The following is an 18883-nucleotide window of genomic DNA, read 5'->3' as shown; positions in this document are numbered from 1 at the left end:
TTTTCTTAAAACTTATCCTGCAGATATATTTAAGTAGTCTGTCTGATTCAGACCCAGTGGTAACACTCACTGCATTCAATGACTAATACAAAGTCCTTTCTGTTCACAGACAAGAGCTGAGCATTTCATCAAAAAGGAGGAGGGCAAAGGGAACATATTTTAGAAAAATCAATGGTCCAGCTTTCTCATGTTTGATCTTGCTTATGGGTTGGAAAGCCCGTTCCTGCCTAAGTTAAAGCCCATATATTTAATTTATTCTGAAGTTCCTTGTGATCATTACAAATAAATACTTGTCTTGCTGGTTAGGATGCAATCGTCACTGGACAGAGAGAAAAGATATAATATAAACAGGTCAAATATGACCTTCAGAGTAGAAATGAGGAGGGATCTGATCCTATTCCAGAAAAGTCATCAGTTGCCTGAGCAACATTAGACAAGTCACATAACTTTATGGGTCTCCTTTTCCTCAGAAGATTAATTCACTGATACTTGTCAGGTGCTATGAAATCTCAGGGGAGCTGTTTTACATTAAAAAGTAAATATGTGTTCAGCCTGCTAGAAAGCCAGCTGGTCATACTCCGCAGGAGTTATACAGCAAAAAGCAGAAATACTTAAGATATCTTGGATCAATAGCGTACCCTCTGTGTTGAAAGATCCTACACTGATTATCAAAATGGGCATAACTATGGGTGAATAAAAGTTCCCTGAGGTGAAGACTAGTTATGTATCTATATGTTCTCTGTGGGAGTAGTGCTGTATACATCCAGGCGGTGCTAAATGCACGTAGGGAGGGTGCCGTGGAGGAAGGTGATGTCTGTGTCGGCTCCGGGGTACAGAGGTTCCAGAGCGAGCCATGCTGAGCTGTTAACACCGCTAAACGCAGTGCACGGACACACTTGCACGCTCATTCATGGCATCTGCACTGAGGCTGACTCACATGGGGCAGTTTGGTTGTTTCTATTGCCACAGCACAATTAATCTGCAGATGGGAAACTCAGGAGTCAACATCGGGGGATTACTGTACTGCAGCAGATCTTCACGCTGAGAACATCTCCCCAGCTGGGACCAGTTAGACCTTCTCAGTAGAGCATGAGAGCTGACCTCTACCCCGTTTGCTCCCGAAACACAGACCCCTGTGGCTCGTGCTAATGGAAAATCTCCATTTGTGTTGTAGGACAGCGCTGGATCTATGCCATCTACAGTGATAATGCATGCACAGTTGACAGAAGATGATAACTTGCACTTCTGTTGCTGCTCAGCTTAAAACCCTGTACAAACATCAGCTTCTATTGCCTCACAATGCATTGAGAGATTTGTATTGTTGAGCTGCTACCAGAGCTGCAGATAAACAGAGAGAAGAGGGCTGAAGTGCCTGTGTGGGACAGCCAGTCACAGAGGCTGGCAGTCCTGGCTTTCCCTTTCTCTGGCTATTTTCTACAGCTACTATTATGCCCACATACCCACCAGCACATCCAGACGGGGTGCTGAGTTTCAGGAGGTATAAATAGTAGCCCAGACTCCATGTGCAGAGGTGGAGAGCAGTTAATCAAACTCCCCAACGCTCTGCCTTCCAACCTGATGATTTGCAATGTGGAATCCAAACTTACTGTCTAGCTTGTTTGCTCATGCCTCCTGAAAAGAGGAGAAAATGGATCGAAAGCTGCTGGATCGAAGCAGCAAGTCAGTCACTTCATTATTTCTGTGGACAGCAGACTGAAGCTGTTCAGAAGTTAAAACAAAGAGGATTTACGCTCTTGATTTAGAAATTGATGACTCATTCCCATTTTGGCTGTTAGAAGTGGCTGTCATTTCCCCTGCCCCCAAAACGTCCATGCCATAAAAAATAAAACCCATAAGCTCTTTGCTGTCCTTATTTTGATGCACAAAGAATTCATATGTTCACTGTTGCTATCTGGAGCTTGACTTCCTGTTATTAAGAAGGACATCCTAGTATTTAACAACACGAGATTTTTATTTTTTTCCCCTTCTTCAAGCCAGGAGAATGTCTAATGATTCTGGGGTTTGTTTCCTGCTTGTAATTAAGTAGGTCACAGCTGCAAAGCACGAGAACAAGAAAATATTCAGATCACACAAAGCCAAGAACTATTAAATCATTTGCAGCTGAAGGATATGGCAGATTTTCCTTTTTTTAAAAGAAGTCTCAAGTCTAAGGAAAACAAATATAGGAACTTTTAAGAGAATGATGAACTTGGAATTTCTGCCCAAGCGCCGCAGTAGCTCGGAAAAAAAGAGTGATCAAAACCCAGCTAATGTTGTTCACAAGTTGAATAGCTTTATGTGGTTGAAATAAACTCACTTCTTCATTGCTTAGGGCCACATATTCTATCCATGCAATTCTCTCTGAACCACATGCAAGATTGCCCTCATTTCTTCTGGGCAGCTCCCACCAGGCTCTCCGTGTCAGCCTGAAATGCCATGCTATGCCCTCTCCTGTAGGTCCTACACAACACACACCCTGTGCGACTCCAGATGCAAATCAGTGACAGCATGATCTCTACCCAGACATGAAGCTCCCACGGGGCTGAAGGTCGTTTGATCTGCACTCGTGGCTCTCGGTGTTATGTTGCCCTGATTTGGCTCCCACTCCATCTCTGTTAGGACGGCGAGCTGTTCTTGGTCCCCGCACGACTGCCTTCACTCCACAGACAAGTATTGGCAGTGCGTGGTCCATTGCCCTTAATGAGCCATGCACACGTGGGTTGAAGAACAACCTCTGAAGGGCCCTCACAGTAGGGGTAGGAGCTGGCGTTTAGCCTCGTCACGGACAGGCATCAATTGACAAAGCCATGGCACAACCTTGCAAAGCCAGGGAAAAACTTCCTTCGTAGAGCCGAGATGTCGGTCTGTGTGAACCAGGCGCTTCAGGACGAAGTTGGTCCTGACTGACCTCATTTGGGTTATTGCAGGATTCGGGAGGAGCATAATGCCTGCACATTTCCATCGTGGTGCTTTTCCCTAGGCTTTGGTATAAACACTCGTCCGAGCTATTGCTCAGCCACAAAGAGGGGTCAAAGAGCAAGAATCCCACCACCCTCGCCTTCCCCAGGTACAGTGCCTGGGACCACTCTGTTCCATCATGAAAAGGAGATGAAACAGGGTACTCAGCTCTGACAACAGCCCCATTAAGTGGCTGCCTTGGTCTAGAGAGCAATGGAGACGTGTCCCAAAGGCATCGGAGCTGTAACAATAGGGCTCTTATTCTGTGCAGTGAGAGAAATGGTCTTTGGGAAGATTTATATCTGAAGCCCACCAAAATCAACACTGTACAGGGCAGTGGTCCAGTCAGACAAGAATCACTGCCTTGGCAGGGAACATCCTCTATGAATCTGTTTGATTTCAAAATAGGGTGTTTGGTTTTGTCAGAAGAGTGATTGAGATATGGGCAGAATAGCAAGAATGAAAGCGTATTGCTGCTTCTATAAAAATGTGATCGGGAGAGACATAAATCTCAGCAATTATAAATTGGTGATGACCTCATGTTTACTCAAGCTCTGATTGGGAAACTGTCATGGGAAAGAAAAGCCCACGTAGATGGTATTCTGGGCTCTGTCCCCGTCTGACCGGACGTGGTCAGTTCATTCCAGGATAAGAGTATGTGGACCGTTTCATGCTGGTATTTCTTGGCTTCACAAGCTAGGAACTGGGAGGGAGAGATGGTCTGTGCCTCCCCATGGGCAATCGTTACGAAACACAAACAACGGAGGGTTTCTCGGACGCTGGTGCCCAAGGAATTTGAGGCCAGTCCTGCAGTCTCTCCTCGCAAAGCGCTTACCTCACAGGAGAGGGGCTGCGTGCAAGAGCGTGGTGGTACATATCCTGGGCTGCAGAAGATGCCTGAACCATCTTCAAGTGATTCAGGGTATCTGGATTTGTGGGTTTCCACCTGAAATTTCTCTAAAAGGTGCTGACTTTCAGAAGTGTTTTGCTCACTTCCCTCCAAAATGGGGTTCTTTCCTCTTGAGCCCCTTAAATAGAGGACTCCTGGGGAAGGGAAGGTGCTGACTTCAGAGAAAACACCGGTGCTGGGCTCTGTAAGGGATGTTCAGAGACCTCACAGCATCTCTTGGCCTTTGCAGGAAAGCATTTGTGCTGCCTACACCCTTGTCCTGAATCTTTCAGCAATTTCCCTTCCAGTCTAGGGCGGATAACGGCATCTGTGGATTAGTATAAAACAAAGCTCAGCAATGAAAAGGTTTCAGAATGCTGCTGCAACCCAGAGTCTGGCCAGCACGGCAGAGTCTGCCGTCACTGATCGTAAGGAAAAGGGACCAGATCATCCGCTGGCATCAGCCTGCTTATCTTCCCCCTGACACCATCCGCCAGAAGCTGGAGGTTGGTCCCAAGGCCACTTTAACTGCTCTCCGGTGACTGATTGGATGCATTGGAATGCACTAACATAACTGTGCTTTTAAAAATCAACGTCCTCTGGTTTTATGACTCTTCTTGGCCAGGTTCCCACTTGCTGTAACTGAAGCGAACCCTTTTTCATCTGCAGGAAACTGCCACTATTGGTGCATTTGAAAGTTTACAGGAGGATACATGATGGCTGCATTACAGCAAAATCCAGGATGGAAAAAGGAAGCTTTCCAACATTTCAGAGTGGAAATTACGAAAATTAAGAAAGCCTCCTCCCAGTCCCTGGTGTGGTTTGCAAGCAAGGGATGGGTGGAGAGATGCTGGAGAGGGAGGAAGGGGATGTGGATGTGCACTTTCAGCTAACGGGAGCCCTGAAGTTTGATCCTGCTTCAAACACACCCAGATTTGCACCGTGTTGGCAGTTCACCTTGGCTTTTACCCTGAAAGTATCCTGGCTGCCAAGTGGGAATGACAGCACTGGCTGGGTTCTTGCAGAGGTCTGGGGAGGATCAATGTCTGCGGAGCCTTTGTAGTATGTAAAGCCCGATGTATTACAAGGAATAATTTTAAATTGTGACCTAGGATTGCCAAACTTCCCTCTTGCAATAGCCCATCCATCATATTAGCCTTGACAGATTTTCGTGGATGGTATTTTCAAAAATTGGGAACTCCAGGCTCTGCCCTCAGGCAACAGTAACAGCTTTGAGCTCAGCTCTGAGGAAAGGAGAGCCTGTGAAACATTTGCAACTTGCTTTTCTTGGGTTTCTGTGAAAATCTGGACCTTTAATGAGGACAAAGTACCTGTGGGGTTTTAACCTTGCTCCGCCTCCTCCCCACTGTCTGCTGGTGCATTAAGATTGAGTAAGGGAAGACTGAAAGACAGAAAGTCACTTGTTGCCATCCTCATTCAGCTTCCTAAGATGCTCCAAATCATCATGGATAATATTACAACCCATGCAGGACAAGCCTTGTGGTTAGAGACATACTGTGGCTACTGAATGTAGAGCAAAAGGATTAATAAAAGCAAGATGTTGGAGAGCTTTTTTTGAGTGCTATGGAGGAGGAAAAGGATATTAGCATTCTCCTCTCTGAAGAGTGGTAATTTCTCATGGATCAACTGATCAGGGGAGCACACTGATCCTGTGCTCTTCCCCTGAGCATCTCACAGTGCTGTTACCCAGCCAGATCTCAGCATCTCTTTCAGATGCAGTAAATACAGGCATTTATGCAGAGAAACTGATATGAGATACATATTGTTTTGACTGTCAGATTATATCTATCCTGCAATGAAAGAGAGGCATTTGGAGAGGGTGCAAATATAGGATCCAGTCCCTTTCCTATCTCCCCAGCATCCCTGTACTCAGGTAAGGTATCTGGCATTTTATCAAGCCATCGGTCATAAAGATACACTATGCATTTTCAATGATCTACTTCTGGTGCCCTTAACTCCAGCCTGCAAACACGTAAACATGGAAGACTAACCCAGAAGATGGCCATGGGGCTGTCCTTCAGAGCAGGTTCAGACATTCCCTCAGGCTGTCTGAACATACGTGTCTCCAAAAGAAACAGCTAGCACCATGAGCTCCCCAAAACAGACTCAAATACAGAAGCTTCTAAAATGGAATGACTGCTTTCTGCAAACATGGTCTCAAGGACACAGAGAGGGGACTGGAGCCCAGGACCCTGCTGCTCGGCACCTGCCCTACGTCTGGTGGTCATCCATATGGTGGACAAGAGCACGTATTGCTACCCTTGTGACATAAATTTTAGTTTTGCTGGGACTTAGGTGATGATCTAGTGATCCACAGCAATAAGGAAGCAGAGCCTTCTGCCCGGCTCTGACTCCAAAGACAACAAAGTCTTGATGTTACGCTACAGTTTTCCAGTCTGATCTAGAGGAGCAGGGCTATGAGGGCAGGGCCACCAGAAGGATGGCACCATCGACACCTTTCAGTAAAGCAAATGGTAGCCACCTAGTTTGCTGCAAAATCAATAAACTGTATTGCAAGAGGCACACTTTTTGTTTGCATGCAGGCTTGCACTGGACTTGCAAGCCTTGACTAAAGGAGCAACTACATAGAGCCAACCCTTGCTCATCCGATCGTCCACACAGGAAAAGCTGTGAGAAGCGTACAGTAGTTCCAACATGAATGAGCTGGGTTGCTTTCCTGGCTGTGAAATAGATTTATAACTTCTCCAAAGTGGGGTGCAGCCCATCTGTTTTGCAGTGCAGGTGCCCCCTTAAAACTCCCCTCCAAGGACAGGCAATTCCTCCCACAAGTCCCACAACTATTGGAGGTGGTAGTGCAGGGCTTCCCAGGACAAACCCATGGCTAATAAACCAAAGATTCACAGGGCCATGTGCAGAGCTAGTGAACACACAGTTGTGGGTCAGACCTCTGTTGTGGGGACATTCACATCTGAGCTGGACTAGCCTGGATGCCCCATCTGGATCTGGTCTCCAGGAGTAAGCATGCAGAGCAGACATGGCAGTCTGTGTTTATCTCCTCTAACTGGAAAGGCTTTTGTTCCCTCTACAGTTAGTGGAAGATGGATGTCAACACAGAGGGCAATTCATCCCATCCTAAATTGTCTTTGAAGATATTAGGATGAGTTGTCACCAGAAGACACACATTACTCTCTCTTCTTTGACTACTGAAGAGGCCTAAAAAGGTAGTAAAAATTATTACAGTTGCATGACTAACTTGTAAATGTAGGCTGGCTGAAGGTACAGGGGGAAGGCAGCTGACATGCGAAATACACACTGACAATAACATAAACCCCTACCTTTAATCTCGCTTAGATGAGTTTCTCCAAAACACATCTCATCCCATCACTCATCTCTTGGGAGTTGGCAGGGTGGAAACTCCCTGTGGCAGAAACTTTTGAGTTAAGGCTGATTTGGTTCACCCTTGCAGTGATTTCTATTCTGAACTAAAATGGTAAGAGTAAAGTGGTACTTGTTCTGCACGTAGATCTCCAAAGGGCAGATGCTTAGTGCATCAACATTAATTGCAGGTTTTTGGTCCTTAGCTATTGTTTCACATGGAGTTTACCTAATCTATGATGATGCAAAACCTGGAGACAAGATAGATATCCATGGTTCCACCCCATCAAGACTTGGTGGCTTTTATAGAGGGAGTGCTGGAAACTAAAATGAATTTCAACCTCAGTTAAGAAACTTGCTCACTTATTTCAAAGCTTGCACAACCCTAATTACACCTTCTAAATATATTCCAGAAGTACAGCTGGATTGTAGATTGTGAGCGGGTGACTAAATGGCATCATTTGCAGCCCATTATCTTTTCAAAAGCTTTTCATGTGGTATCTTTGGGAAGTGGAGACTAATTGCGCTTCTTGCCTGTGCAATTTGGAGAGTTTGATACTTTGGTCCCAACAAGAAAAAATTAAAGCATAAGAATCACTCGTATCCATCTGCTGGTAGAATGAAAAGTCACCGTTTCTTTGAAGCCATTAGAAGCGATTGAGACAATGAGGATAATGTATACTTCACCAGGAAATAAGCTAAGCTCAGACAGAAAGTTTGACCAGAATTTTGGAAGCGTGTTTGAAATCTAAATCCAACTTGCCGAACTTCTTGAATCAGCAAAACAGAAACTGCGACTACCTACAGAACAGATTGCTGTTTGGTCAGCACAGCCTCTTTCACGATTTCCATCAGGCTGGTTAGGGGGGCCCTGGTGCTTGTTAGCTTCACTAAAGGCACTGCTGCTGTTTAACCAGACTTGTGTTGGTGCCTGGTCTGGAACAAAGATGTCTCAAGAGTGAAAATGGAAAAGCTCTATGAAGGCTGTTTGCTGCTCATCCAATGCTTTGGTTTGGGTTTTTTTTTTCCATACACTTACAGCATCCTGATCTAAATGGATGAAAAGATTGAACAAGAAGTTAAGAACTGGTAAAAGGCATGTATTGTACTTTGCACTTGATGTCTGAAAATGCTGTTAGTTCAGTAAATTGTTGAAGCAACATTTAAGCAGTCCCTTCTATGGATCATGAACTGACAAAGTCTAGAGGCTTTCTATGCCTGGACTTTAAAACCCAGCTGAAGGCATGTCTAAGCCCTTCCAGGGATGAGTCCTGGCTAGAAGCTGAGTTAGGACTAGGTCTTCAGGGTGGGGAAGGTTGGAAGATATTATTTCAAATACACAAGCTACCACTTTGCATTATCTATCACTGGCTAACCTTGCATGAAACACAGTCTCTGTATGGAAAAGCCCGTCCAGGAAGCTCCCTGTAGGGGTGGTAAGTTACTGCCTTTTGGGCTGTAGGGCACTACCTCGAGACAAACTACTCCAGTGCTAAACCGTGATAACTGCTGAGCTTTGGGCTGCTGGTGGGGGTAGGATCCGGCCATGGTACTACCTACCTGAGAAAGCCCTTTGAGCAGGCTTATTAGCTGGAAGACCAAAAGGGTCCATGGACTACAGAAGCCTTTCCACCCCCTCCAAAGCTTTATAACTGGATTCACATGATCCCCCCCCCCCCCCCCCTTCCCTTCACCCGAATCCAAAACATTTGGCTCATTTCTGGCTCCCAGCCTCTGTCCCCTGGCTTGCCCTTGCTCTATCCCCTGACCTACCCTTGTTGTCCCAGGGTCAGGTCAATGCGAAGGCAACAAATGCCAAACTGTAATGAAAAAAGGTTTTCATTTTCCGATCAAAATATGAATCTGAAGCACTGGAAATTTCACAGCAGAGCCTCTGCTCGTGAGGTCTCCAGGCCCTGAGAGCTTCCAATAATTCAATTAAGCTCCAACCATTCAAAAGCCAATTTGAGCAGTATCCTGGCTCCAAACTCTGCGGAGTTCACCAGTCACTATCTATTAGCTTCTGCCATGCTCTCACCTCTTGCACTGTTAACCTGCCTGCATTTTGGGAGGATAAAGTCTGGCACAGCTCCTGATCCATTTCACAGGAAAGTCTGTTTTGATTTGTTACACCTTTTAGAAGTGTCACAAATTATTACAACTTCCAGACACCCGAGAGGGTGGGCCAAGCATTTATCTGTCTAGGTAGAGTTCAAATTAAACCAATTCATCCCAAATACTTGTGAACAGGTCAGAAAAGATAAAGCTTAGATGAAGCAGATAAAATTGATGTTTCGGCAGTCACAAGTGGTTATATCAGAGCATTATACAGGTGACAGTTTTGCTACTTAAGCTTATCCTCTTATTAATTCTTTTTTTTGGACACAATTATTCGTCTATAGGGCTGGTGAATAATTCATTTCAAATAAAGTGTGTTGCAAAATGCTGCTTTTTTTTTCCAGCGCTCTAAGTTTGTATATTGGTTTCATCACCTTGCGACTTGAGTGACTTCCAGAAAAAAGCTAAGACAACAGGAGGTCCTTGCTTCAAGGTCTCCCTTCTCTCTTGGGCAACTTCTGCACTCAAACATCTACTGTCCTTTTGTTATACACAGTATCTGAGTAACTCTGCTGTCACCTTGGCAGCCTATGAGATTGGTAGTGATGCTGTCAAGGTAAGAGGCCCATCCAAAAAATATCACCGAAGGTGCTAAGCAAAGGTCTGCAGGACCTGCATGCCAGTGTAAGAGTTTGCAAGTAAATAGCATGAACTGGAAAGATCAACTTCCCTTGAAGCACTCGCTTAGTCGTGGTGTCAGATCGAGTGCTCGCAGCATCACTCACAGAGGCTTGCATGAGAGGGTTTAACAAATGAGGACCGCTCTGCTGTGAATGCCGCAAGATCTGCCTTGTTCCACCCCGTTAGACCCTGCAGAACAGCCCTTGGTGTGAGAGGTTTCCAACCACTTTGCTCTTGAGTCCATGCTGGAAAAATGATTAATAACAAGCCAAATGCTGAATTATGCTTTGTCTAGTAGAAAAAGAAAATCGATAACTCAGGGTAGTAAAAGCACTGGTAGATTTGTATAGCAGCAAGACATACCCGAAGTCCTTTGCCGGGTTTGCTCGAAGGCAACCTCTTCTCTTGCCAAAAGCAAAGGTCACCATGAGCTGCAGAATAGCGTGGGAAAACCTGCCTCAGACTTGGCCTGCAGAGCAGAAAGACTGATTTTTTTTTCAGCCCTGGGTTCTCTCTTCTCAAGAGAAATTTATTTATAGGAGGAATGACGTTTCCTGCCGCATTCTTAACGTGCTTGCAGCTTGGGATAAGAACATGGGAGCTTTGTCTTCTGCCATCTGTTTTCTATGGCAATAAATATCCATTTACGGATTTATCTCTGCCTGGTGTGTTTTAAAGTCATGATATGAATGAGTGTTCATGGATATCCATTCAGAGAGGAAGTGTCATAGGTAAATACCAGTCCCAGGTCTGTGCCCGTGTAGGTTTACACTTGTGTAATGGACAGTGGAGTTCTGGCTTGGGGCTCTGGCCACATTTTTAATCTTAGCTTATCTTCTTTGGAGGCACAAGAAATAAAAAAGCAATCTGGACTAAAATCCTGTTGAGCTGCAAACATCCACTGACACAACTGGGCACAGGGCCTTTAATTTACCATAGCTGAGAGCTGGGACCTAAAGCTGGGGCACAAACTGCAAGACCTAATTTAAAAGGGCTTTTCCAGCCATATCACTCCCAGCTTGATTTGTTTCTTACAGCACTTCATTTAGTCTGGAGATGGCCTTCCTTTTTACACAGCATCTGTAGTACAATCCTTTGAGCCTTGAAGGCAGAAGAGAGGCCAGACTTGTTCTTTTTTAATACAGGAAAGCTGCATGTTTTTTCTAGGCTTTCTAACTCAAAAAAACAATGCCTTGTGTTTGTGGTGAGAAACATTCCCATGGCTGGAAAATAGCCAGTGAGGTCTTGAGAGAAGGAGCAAGTATGTGTTCCTCTTTACCAGAGCCTTGCAACAGCAGAAAGAGATCTCTGAATGGTGCTAGGCATTTGTTAGACATTAGCAGGACTCTATTCATCTTCCTCTCACACACATCCGCAGCACATGGATGTAATAAAGATAGCTCACAGGCATAAACCGTCTCACATTAATAAGGCAAAGGGAGAAAGGACTACATATTTAACGTGCATGTTTACTGGTGGGGAAAGGAGACCCAGAGAAGGAAGATCTGGTGGGGAGGACTCTGTGTGGAGAAATACCGTGTTAGGGATGGGATTCATGTCTCCTGGTTTGAGGGGGTCCTCTTCTGACCAAGGTGTCCCCGTATATGCTGGCTAAAGGAGAGCTGGCTGGGGTTTAAAGAGTTATTAATTCAGTCAAACATGGGTGTTCAAGGGACCACCTCTGCAACCCCTGCAGAGTATTTTGACTGTCTCTGCAGTGGTCCCAAAGGTAGCCCGAGGTGCTGGCCGGGATGGAGACGTCTCATAGACATCAGCATTGACTTAGGTGAACCCAGCTCATGTCTCAGTCCTGACACTGGCTGCTGGTGTACCCCATGGCACAAAACTTAATTCTGCCTCAGCTGACATGTTTGGTGGTCTCTGGGCCATACTTACTAATATTTAGCACTGCCCTTTTTTATTGGGACTTGTAAAAGCCTTCGCAAAGCCATCTCTTCTGTCTGGTGCATGCCACACATTGTACACATCTCTCACATCTCAGGCTTTACATGTGAAACTTGCTCACTTGGGACCATATTCGGGCTCTTTCACTGCTGCAGTGGGATTTTGTGGACTCTAAGCTTAGAAACACAGATTCTGTGTGGCTTCAGGACCCCAAGTGCAGGGTATCATCTGCCCTGCCACCTCTAGCTGATAGGGGACTCCAGGGAGAGAGAACATGATGTATGCTTCAGCCAGGTTGACCACAACCTCATGGGCCAGCTCTGTGACGAGGCGGAGAGAATAAGGCAAGGACAGAGATTTAGGACAAAAAAAAGCCGGTTGCAAAAACCATCCTACCAAATCCTCTGGCAACCCTTACAGCAAGGCTCCAGGATTTGCCTGACAAGAAGCCTAAACCACACCAACCTTAGGTCAAGAAGTGGGAAGGAGAGAAATAAACTGTGAGTGAAAATAAAACAACACACTCCCCCCGACAGCGGGCCAGTCACTTGGCCTGTGCGTGGAGCTGTTAAGTGTGTACACACTGCCAAGTCCCCTGCAGCGCTGGTCATCCTTATGCATCTGTTCCTGCCTCCTATATAAATACCGACCTTCTCTGACACCTTCTTCTGCAGGTATTTCCATGCTCTCCCTTGCTCCCCACCATGGGGTTACCTCCTGGAAACGTCCTGTGAGAGCATTGCTGTTTTTTACACCTCTCCATCACACGGACTAATGCACACAGCAAAGCAAAGACTCGGGCAGCTGTTGCTCAGGTAGGTCAGTATGGATAGCGTGTTTCCAAAGGGGATGTGTGTGTGCGTGGAGGAGAGTGGTCTCCCATTTTCCGCACTGCTACGTGACTTGTCTCTGGGCTCATGGGTCTCAGGTATGGTCTGTGTGAAAGCATGAGCCCTTCCAGATGGGGAGAGACCTGCCGTGGCCAGCAGCAGCGGAGGATGGTGGCCCCGCGGCGGCAAAGAGCTTGCTCTGGCTGAAAAATCACCTGCCACCTTGCGGGAAGCTGCCTTTGAAGGAGAGACCAGTCTCTCTGCCTCCCCACACTTGCAAGAGCAGCTGCAAAGCCACCAGATGCCGACCCACCTCCTGTGATCTGGGTCAGGAACAGCAGTGCCTCTCCGGAGGGGAGGGAACCCTCTCCCATGTTACAGCAGTGCTGGGCACTGTACAGGGGACACAAATAAAACCTGTCCCCAAGGCAGGTTAAGGCTGCGGGCAGGACTGCCTGCCCTGGGCCCCTCTCAGAACCGGCGTCTTGAACCACAAAGCCCAAATTTACCAGGAGGGACATTTCTGAATGCGCTCCAAAGCGACAAACAACAATCAAACAATAGTAGACCAAAGCTGTGTGAATAATTGATTATCTTTGGTTTGCTTGACGGACTGGAAAGGCAAAGAAAATATGTTTCAGGTTGACACAAAGTTATTCTGCTTCTCCTTCTGCCAAATGGAGATGGAAGAAAAACAACAAAAAAAAGGCTTTGTGTTTAACTGAAACAGTTTTTGATCTGCATTTAGTTTTTGATATTTTTTCATATCCCTTAAAAAAAATGAAGGCATTCATCCAAATGAAATTACACTCTGTTTGAAAGAAAACTTGGAAAAAAAAATTGGTTTGAAATGTCCAAAACCAGATTTTTTTTTTGAGTGACACATGCAACAGACTCGAAGTAAACTCACAGGTGGCTTCAGCTGCCACAAAACTGCTTTTCAGCAAAACAGATGCCTCGAGCAAAGGTTTCCCTCAGTCCTGCATGGAGCAACTCTGAGCCGCTCTGGGCTTGTAGAGCTTCTACACGTGCCACCAGCCATGGACCAGTGGGTGCAGCACCCCTTGCCCGCTCCTGGGGCACCTTGCCCAAACTCCCTGCGGCCGGGGGTGTGCAGACCGTGCCCATTCCCTTGAGCCGAGCACCGTTTCGGGGGATATCAGCAGTGACAAGCAGAGGGGGTGTGCAAGGTGTCCCTGTCCCCTCGGGGGCCGTGCACTCCACAGGTGCGCATCCCTCTCTGAGCTGAGACCCGTGTCCCAGCCACTGCCTCTCTGTCAATCCTTCACAGTGATGGGACCCCCCTCAGTCCCCTGGGCACTGCCGCTAAGGCGACATGCTTTCAGGAAATTAATGACATAATTACAGCTTCCCCGGGCCCCCCTGCTACGCCTGCAGCAGCAAGAAAGCAACAGCGTCGCTTTGGCTAGCCAGGGGCCCCGCAGTGTCACGTTGGCTGGCACCGACCGGAGCAACACGTCGTGCACTGTATAGACCATATTGCACTGTGCAACCACTGCTCGCTATACATCCCAGCTGGGACAGACACTAACAGGCATCTGCATCTATGTTCACTTATACAGAGCCCTTCCACATCACCCTGGGCTTTCTGCTGGTATTCATTATTTGACATTATTATTTACTCCCCACTGCTACAGGTCAGTGCTGCCGTATGCCACCACACTGTCTCAACGAGTATTGATTATTAGCAATGATCCTTTTCAGAAATTATTACCTCCAAGTATTATCGCAGAGCCTTTAACTAGTTTTAATTGCTGCGTGTTATCTTATTGTTCCTGCTGGAACCAATTTCTACCCTGTGTTATCACACAGCCTCTGACTAGTATTAATTCCCTTTCATCACCATACAGGTTCCACCAGTAGTAATTTCTACACACCATGGCATACACCAATAGTAATTTTTACACACAGTGACATAACCCCTATTAGCTTTGACTACTAATGGGGAAGACAACTACTATCAAATGGTACCCTCCTCATCCTCTGGGCATGCATTCAGGACAAAGAAATCATGGCTTACCCTTTCCACACTGCGTCTCCTCAGTGATCCATATGGTATTTTGAATAAAAGTCTTCGGGTCCTACCCGGAGTCACAGCTGTCTGTACTACCATAGTGCAGAGCTAACTCGTGTGTGTGCGTGTGTGTGTGAGAGAGAGTTCACAGCACACACAGGCTTCCTTTGAAATAACTTACAGTCTCATCTAGATTTCCCAACTATCAAATAGCTGAGTGGGTTTTCACATCAGACCATATGAGTCAAGATGTGGCTTGTTTGAAAGAAGGAGGGGGGAGAAGGGAAAAAAAAAAAAGAAAAGGAAAACCCAAGCCTTGTAACCTTAACAACATGCTTCAAGCAGCGTATCTTTAGCTTCCTTCTGTTTCTCGGTGTAGTTTGCTCAGCAGGATCGCTATGCCACAGAGGTGGAAGAATTAAGCTTCTGGGGAGAATGTTCCAAAAATGTCAAGCTTGCTTCTTGTTGCTACAGATGGTAACCAGGTCAGTTGTCTAATCAAAGCTCTATCAGAGTTATTATACATTTTGCCATGTGACTGCAGACCCCTCTGGTTTGCTGTACAGTAGATCACATGTTCACCTTAAAACGAATATCTGGTGTATCACCATCTGGTGCAGAGATTACTGTCAAATCCTACGTTCAGATATTCCTCTCTCCTAGATGTTGGAGAGCACATACCCAGAGCACAGGGCTCGAACAGATCCTCTGGGCTGCTCAGCTAAACACAGGCACTCACCAATTCAGGCTACATGGTCTGTATGGGATAGTGCAGTGCATGTGTAAGTACAAAGAACAGACATTACCACTCACATCTGTACGCATGTGTATCAGTGAAAGCCTGCTTGGTGATACCTACGGCTTCTATGTGTGCTTATAAAAATTATTATATTGGAGTCTATAATTGTGAAGTGTTGTCTTCACAAAGTCAGTCTCAACATCTACTTCTTTTTTCTCTTATAAAACCACTTTAGAGACTAGTAGACAATAATATTTTCTTCCTCTGGAAGAAAAGTTTGAAACTATATTTATTCTTTAAATTGTACACAAGTGTTTTGGAAATGAGAAAAATACTTTCCCTTCCCACAGACTTTCTGCAGCACCAGGAGTTGTCCCAAGGCAGCAAGGTATGATTCTGTGCTTTTGTAAAAATGTGTTTTGGATGTTGCGTTCGTTTCCATGCTCAGTTACAGGTACTGGTCCAGATGCAGTTTAGAGTTCATGTGTGCAAAGTGGGAGCTTCTCAATCCACCAACTCCATAGTGGTATTCTGAATTTTCTTAGCGAAATGGAAATGATGTTGGCCCACGCTCTTTTCCTTGGAGCAGTCTAGCTGGGAGAGCAAAATCTGCTGAGCTATGGAGCCAGTCCCTTCCTCCATGTATTGTTCTCATTTTAATGTGAAACTAAAAATACTTTGTTCTGATCGAAGTCCAAAAGCCAGGATGAAGGTGTTAGGGACATGACATTAAAGCAACTGTTTAAAATAAAAAAGAGAAACTCGGTATCTGCTCAGCATATGCACGTGCATTAAAACCAGTCAAAGAAATAAACCAGCAGCTTGATGTGGGAAACTCTAACTATTAAAACAATCGGCCTTTGTTCATAATTTGTTCCATATGTCTCTCGCCAGAGAGTGAGAGAGACAGGAAAAGATGGAAATATCTTAAGCATGACTGACTTATATGGGTTCTTTATGTGGAATAGGTGCAGAGTTAGGGTCTTTGCTTCTTGCAGGGGTTTTTTTTTTATGATTGTTAATGCCCCCCTGCTATCTCACAGTTTGCCTACCTGTTTTTTCAAGCACGAGGTGGCTGGCATTTCCCAGCTGCCCACGGGGAACCCTTGCCTGCACCAGCAGAGCCACTGGGGATCTACCGGTGGAGAAAGAGGGCAAAGGCGACCGCAGTCTGCCTTACTGGGAGCTGTGCCTGAATAAAAACTGAGTCATGTCTGAGTCAGGGCCTCGGGGGTGAGTGCTTCATACGAGAGCAGAGTAGCAAAAATCTCCCTGCTCACCCCATCTGAAGCCCGGGGTGGGGGGATCCTGCTCACAGCAGCCCCCTTCCCCAGAAGCCCTCATGTTCCTGCAATCAAGGTCTCCTGCAGGTCCAACTCATAGAAAGACCAGCCTTGTAGATAGAACTTTATCCACTAGAGGGGACAAAGAGCTGTAGCACATCTCCACCTGGGTCTATAAGCAATCGAGCTCTGGGACCAGAGGCAGACAGTCTAGTGGTACCAGCATGAAGCACCATATAGACTGATTTTCTCCATTAGGGAAAGGGGAGTGTTCGTTCAGTCTTTTCCACAAACCACAAGTTTTTTTGCTTAGGTTTTTAGGTCTTGCAAATGAAATGCAAATCTATATATTGCTCAAGGCAGCTGAATAATAATACAAATATTCTTCTTTGCAGGAAACCTCTTGTGCATGTGGAAAGTAAAAGAAATCCATCGATTTGCACAGTATTGGAACCAGTTCCAACATGATCCCTGCATATCCCAGTGGGCCTGACTCCTCCTTTCCTCACTGTGCTGCACCCCAGGCACCACTCTATGGGTATCCTCCACAGAAACCACATACAGCTGGAGACCTGGACCCACTATGACACTTTCTTCTGTCTCATTCCTGATTTCCCAAGTGGTATGAACCTGGAGACAGGAAGCCAAACCATAATCATCAGGACCATGGCAACTGTCTGGAAGGATGAGATGTTGGCTTTTTATTTTTAGAGTTGTTCAAGGTACATTGGTAGGCAAGTGTATAGGGCAGTCCATTAGGATTAGTTTGATAGATTGCCTATAGGATAGGTAACGTAAAACGTGCTCTCATGAGGGTCTTTCTAGTTGTTCCCAGAGAGGTAGTTTAGGTGTTTGTGGCAGACATAAGCACGTCCAAGGGGACTTCAGTCCATCAAATTCTGATTTCCCTCTGGAGAGCCCCCTCTCTTGTGTAGTTGACTGCAGATGCAGATTAAGATGACCAGACTCATCACTGAGGCTTCATTCAACTGTATTGTCTGCAGAGACAGTCTCTGACTGAACAGCACAGTAGGAAATAAAAGCTAAACTATTGTAAGGGAACATCCTGGCCTTGCCACCACAGACCCTCAAAAGAGACACGCCGTATTTACTAACTGCTGAAAGATGAAACTCTTTAAAGCGGTGGATGCTTTTCAGTACTAATTGCAGGCTGCCAGGAACAGTGGTTTGTGGTAACAATGCATCAGAGGAAAGTACATTCCAATAGATTGCTATTTAAACTAGATTTTTTTTTTTTGGTCTTTAATGAAAAGGAGAGAGAAATCATTTACTGCTGCAAAGCGTGTCTTATATTTGCAATGGAGGAGTCAAGTTTCAAGTCAGCGTATGCCCAGCGGAGATCAGTGAATGGAAACCAGTGACAGCAGTGACACAGACTGAAATGCAGTATGTGGTATCTATCAGATCAATCAATAAGACACTGTTTTGTAAAATTGAAAAGTCACTCAGTGCAGAAAAACCAGTAGCAAAGCCAAATTCTTCACTGGAGTCCTGATAGGGAAACCACTTGTATTTGAGCTCTTTAGCAGTTCCTACTAATCTCGGTGGAATTTCTTACTTCCCGCTGTAAGAAATCCTCCCTAGCTGATTTGTCAGGGCACAGCAAAGCAATAAGAAGACAAGGAGAACAGGGCGATGCTTTGGGGTGACATAAGCTACAGGGACTTAGCTTATGTTTTATTGCACCCAAAAACAGACTGTAAAGGAAACTGCCTCGTTGGGAGTGAAAGATAAGCACAGGTTGCCATTGAAATCCAGCCTGCCTTAAAAAAAAACAACCCAATTTTCCAGTCTTACATGGTGTTTTACAGAGAAACGTTACGATCACTCTAGTCTGGGGGGGGATGTGGGAAAACACACTGGATGGTGCTCCATTCCTGTACGAGCCTTTTCCACCAGAGCTTGCAATAACCCAGCAGCTTGCTAGGGTGAGAGAGGCTGATCGCGGTCCCCAGCCACAGAAAGCCTGGGGGCTTCCCCTCTGTGTGGCAAGGCTGTGTCACATCTGGGGGCCACGCAGACCATCACGTCCCGGTCTCCTCTGGGCAAGCGGTGCACATGAGTGCCTTTGCTGGGTGCAGCAATCCAGGCTGAATATGAAGGTCAGCCCCACACTTGAACAGAGAT

At 45.9% G+C, this 18883-nt stretch overlaps 1 protein-coding gene across 5 annotated transcripts in view; it reads right to left on the bottom strand.

Annotated features, from left to right (window-relative positions):
• FRMD4A (FERM domain containing 4A) overlaps positions 1–18883 on the bottom strand; it is a 385672-nt gene that overhangs the window by 197170 nt on the left and 169619 nt on the right. For 2 of the 5 annotated variants that reach the window (XM_052790914.1, XM_052790912.1), the window contains exon 1: positions 14720–15170. The exons of the other annotated variants lie outside the window; for them this stretch is intronic. In XM_052790914.1, the coding sequence (XP_052646874.1) occupies positions 14720–14812 (93 nt within the window). In that variant the 5' untranslated portion in view covers positions 14813–15170. Of the gene's footprint in view, positions 1–14719; positions 15171–18883 lie in introns of those variants that run through there. 5 annotated transcript variants of the gene reach the window in all.

The sequence above is a fragment of the Harpia harpyja genome, chromosome 6 (genome assembly GCF_026419915.1).
Source record: "Harpia harpyja isolate bHarHar1 chromosome 6, bHarHar1 primary haplotype, whole genome shotgun sequence".
Classification (NCBI taxonomy): Eukaryota; Metazoa; Chordata; class Aves; order Accipitriformes; family Accipitridae; genus Harpia; species Harpia harpyja.
The sequence above is the reverse complement of the archived record's forward strand: the minus strand, read 5'-3'. Positions and strand labels throughout refer to the sequence as shown.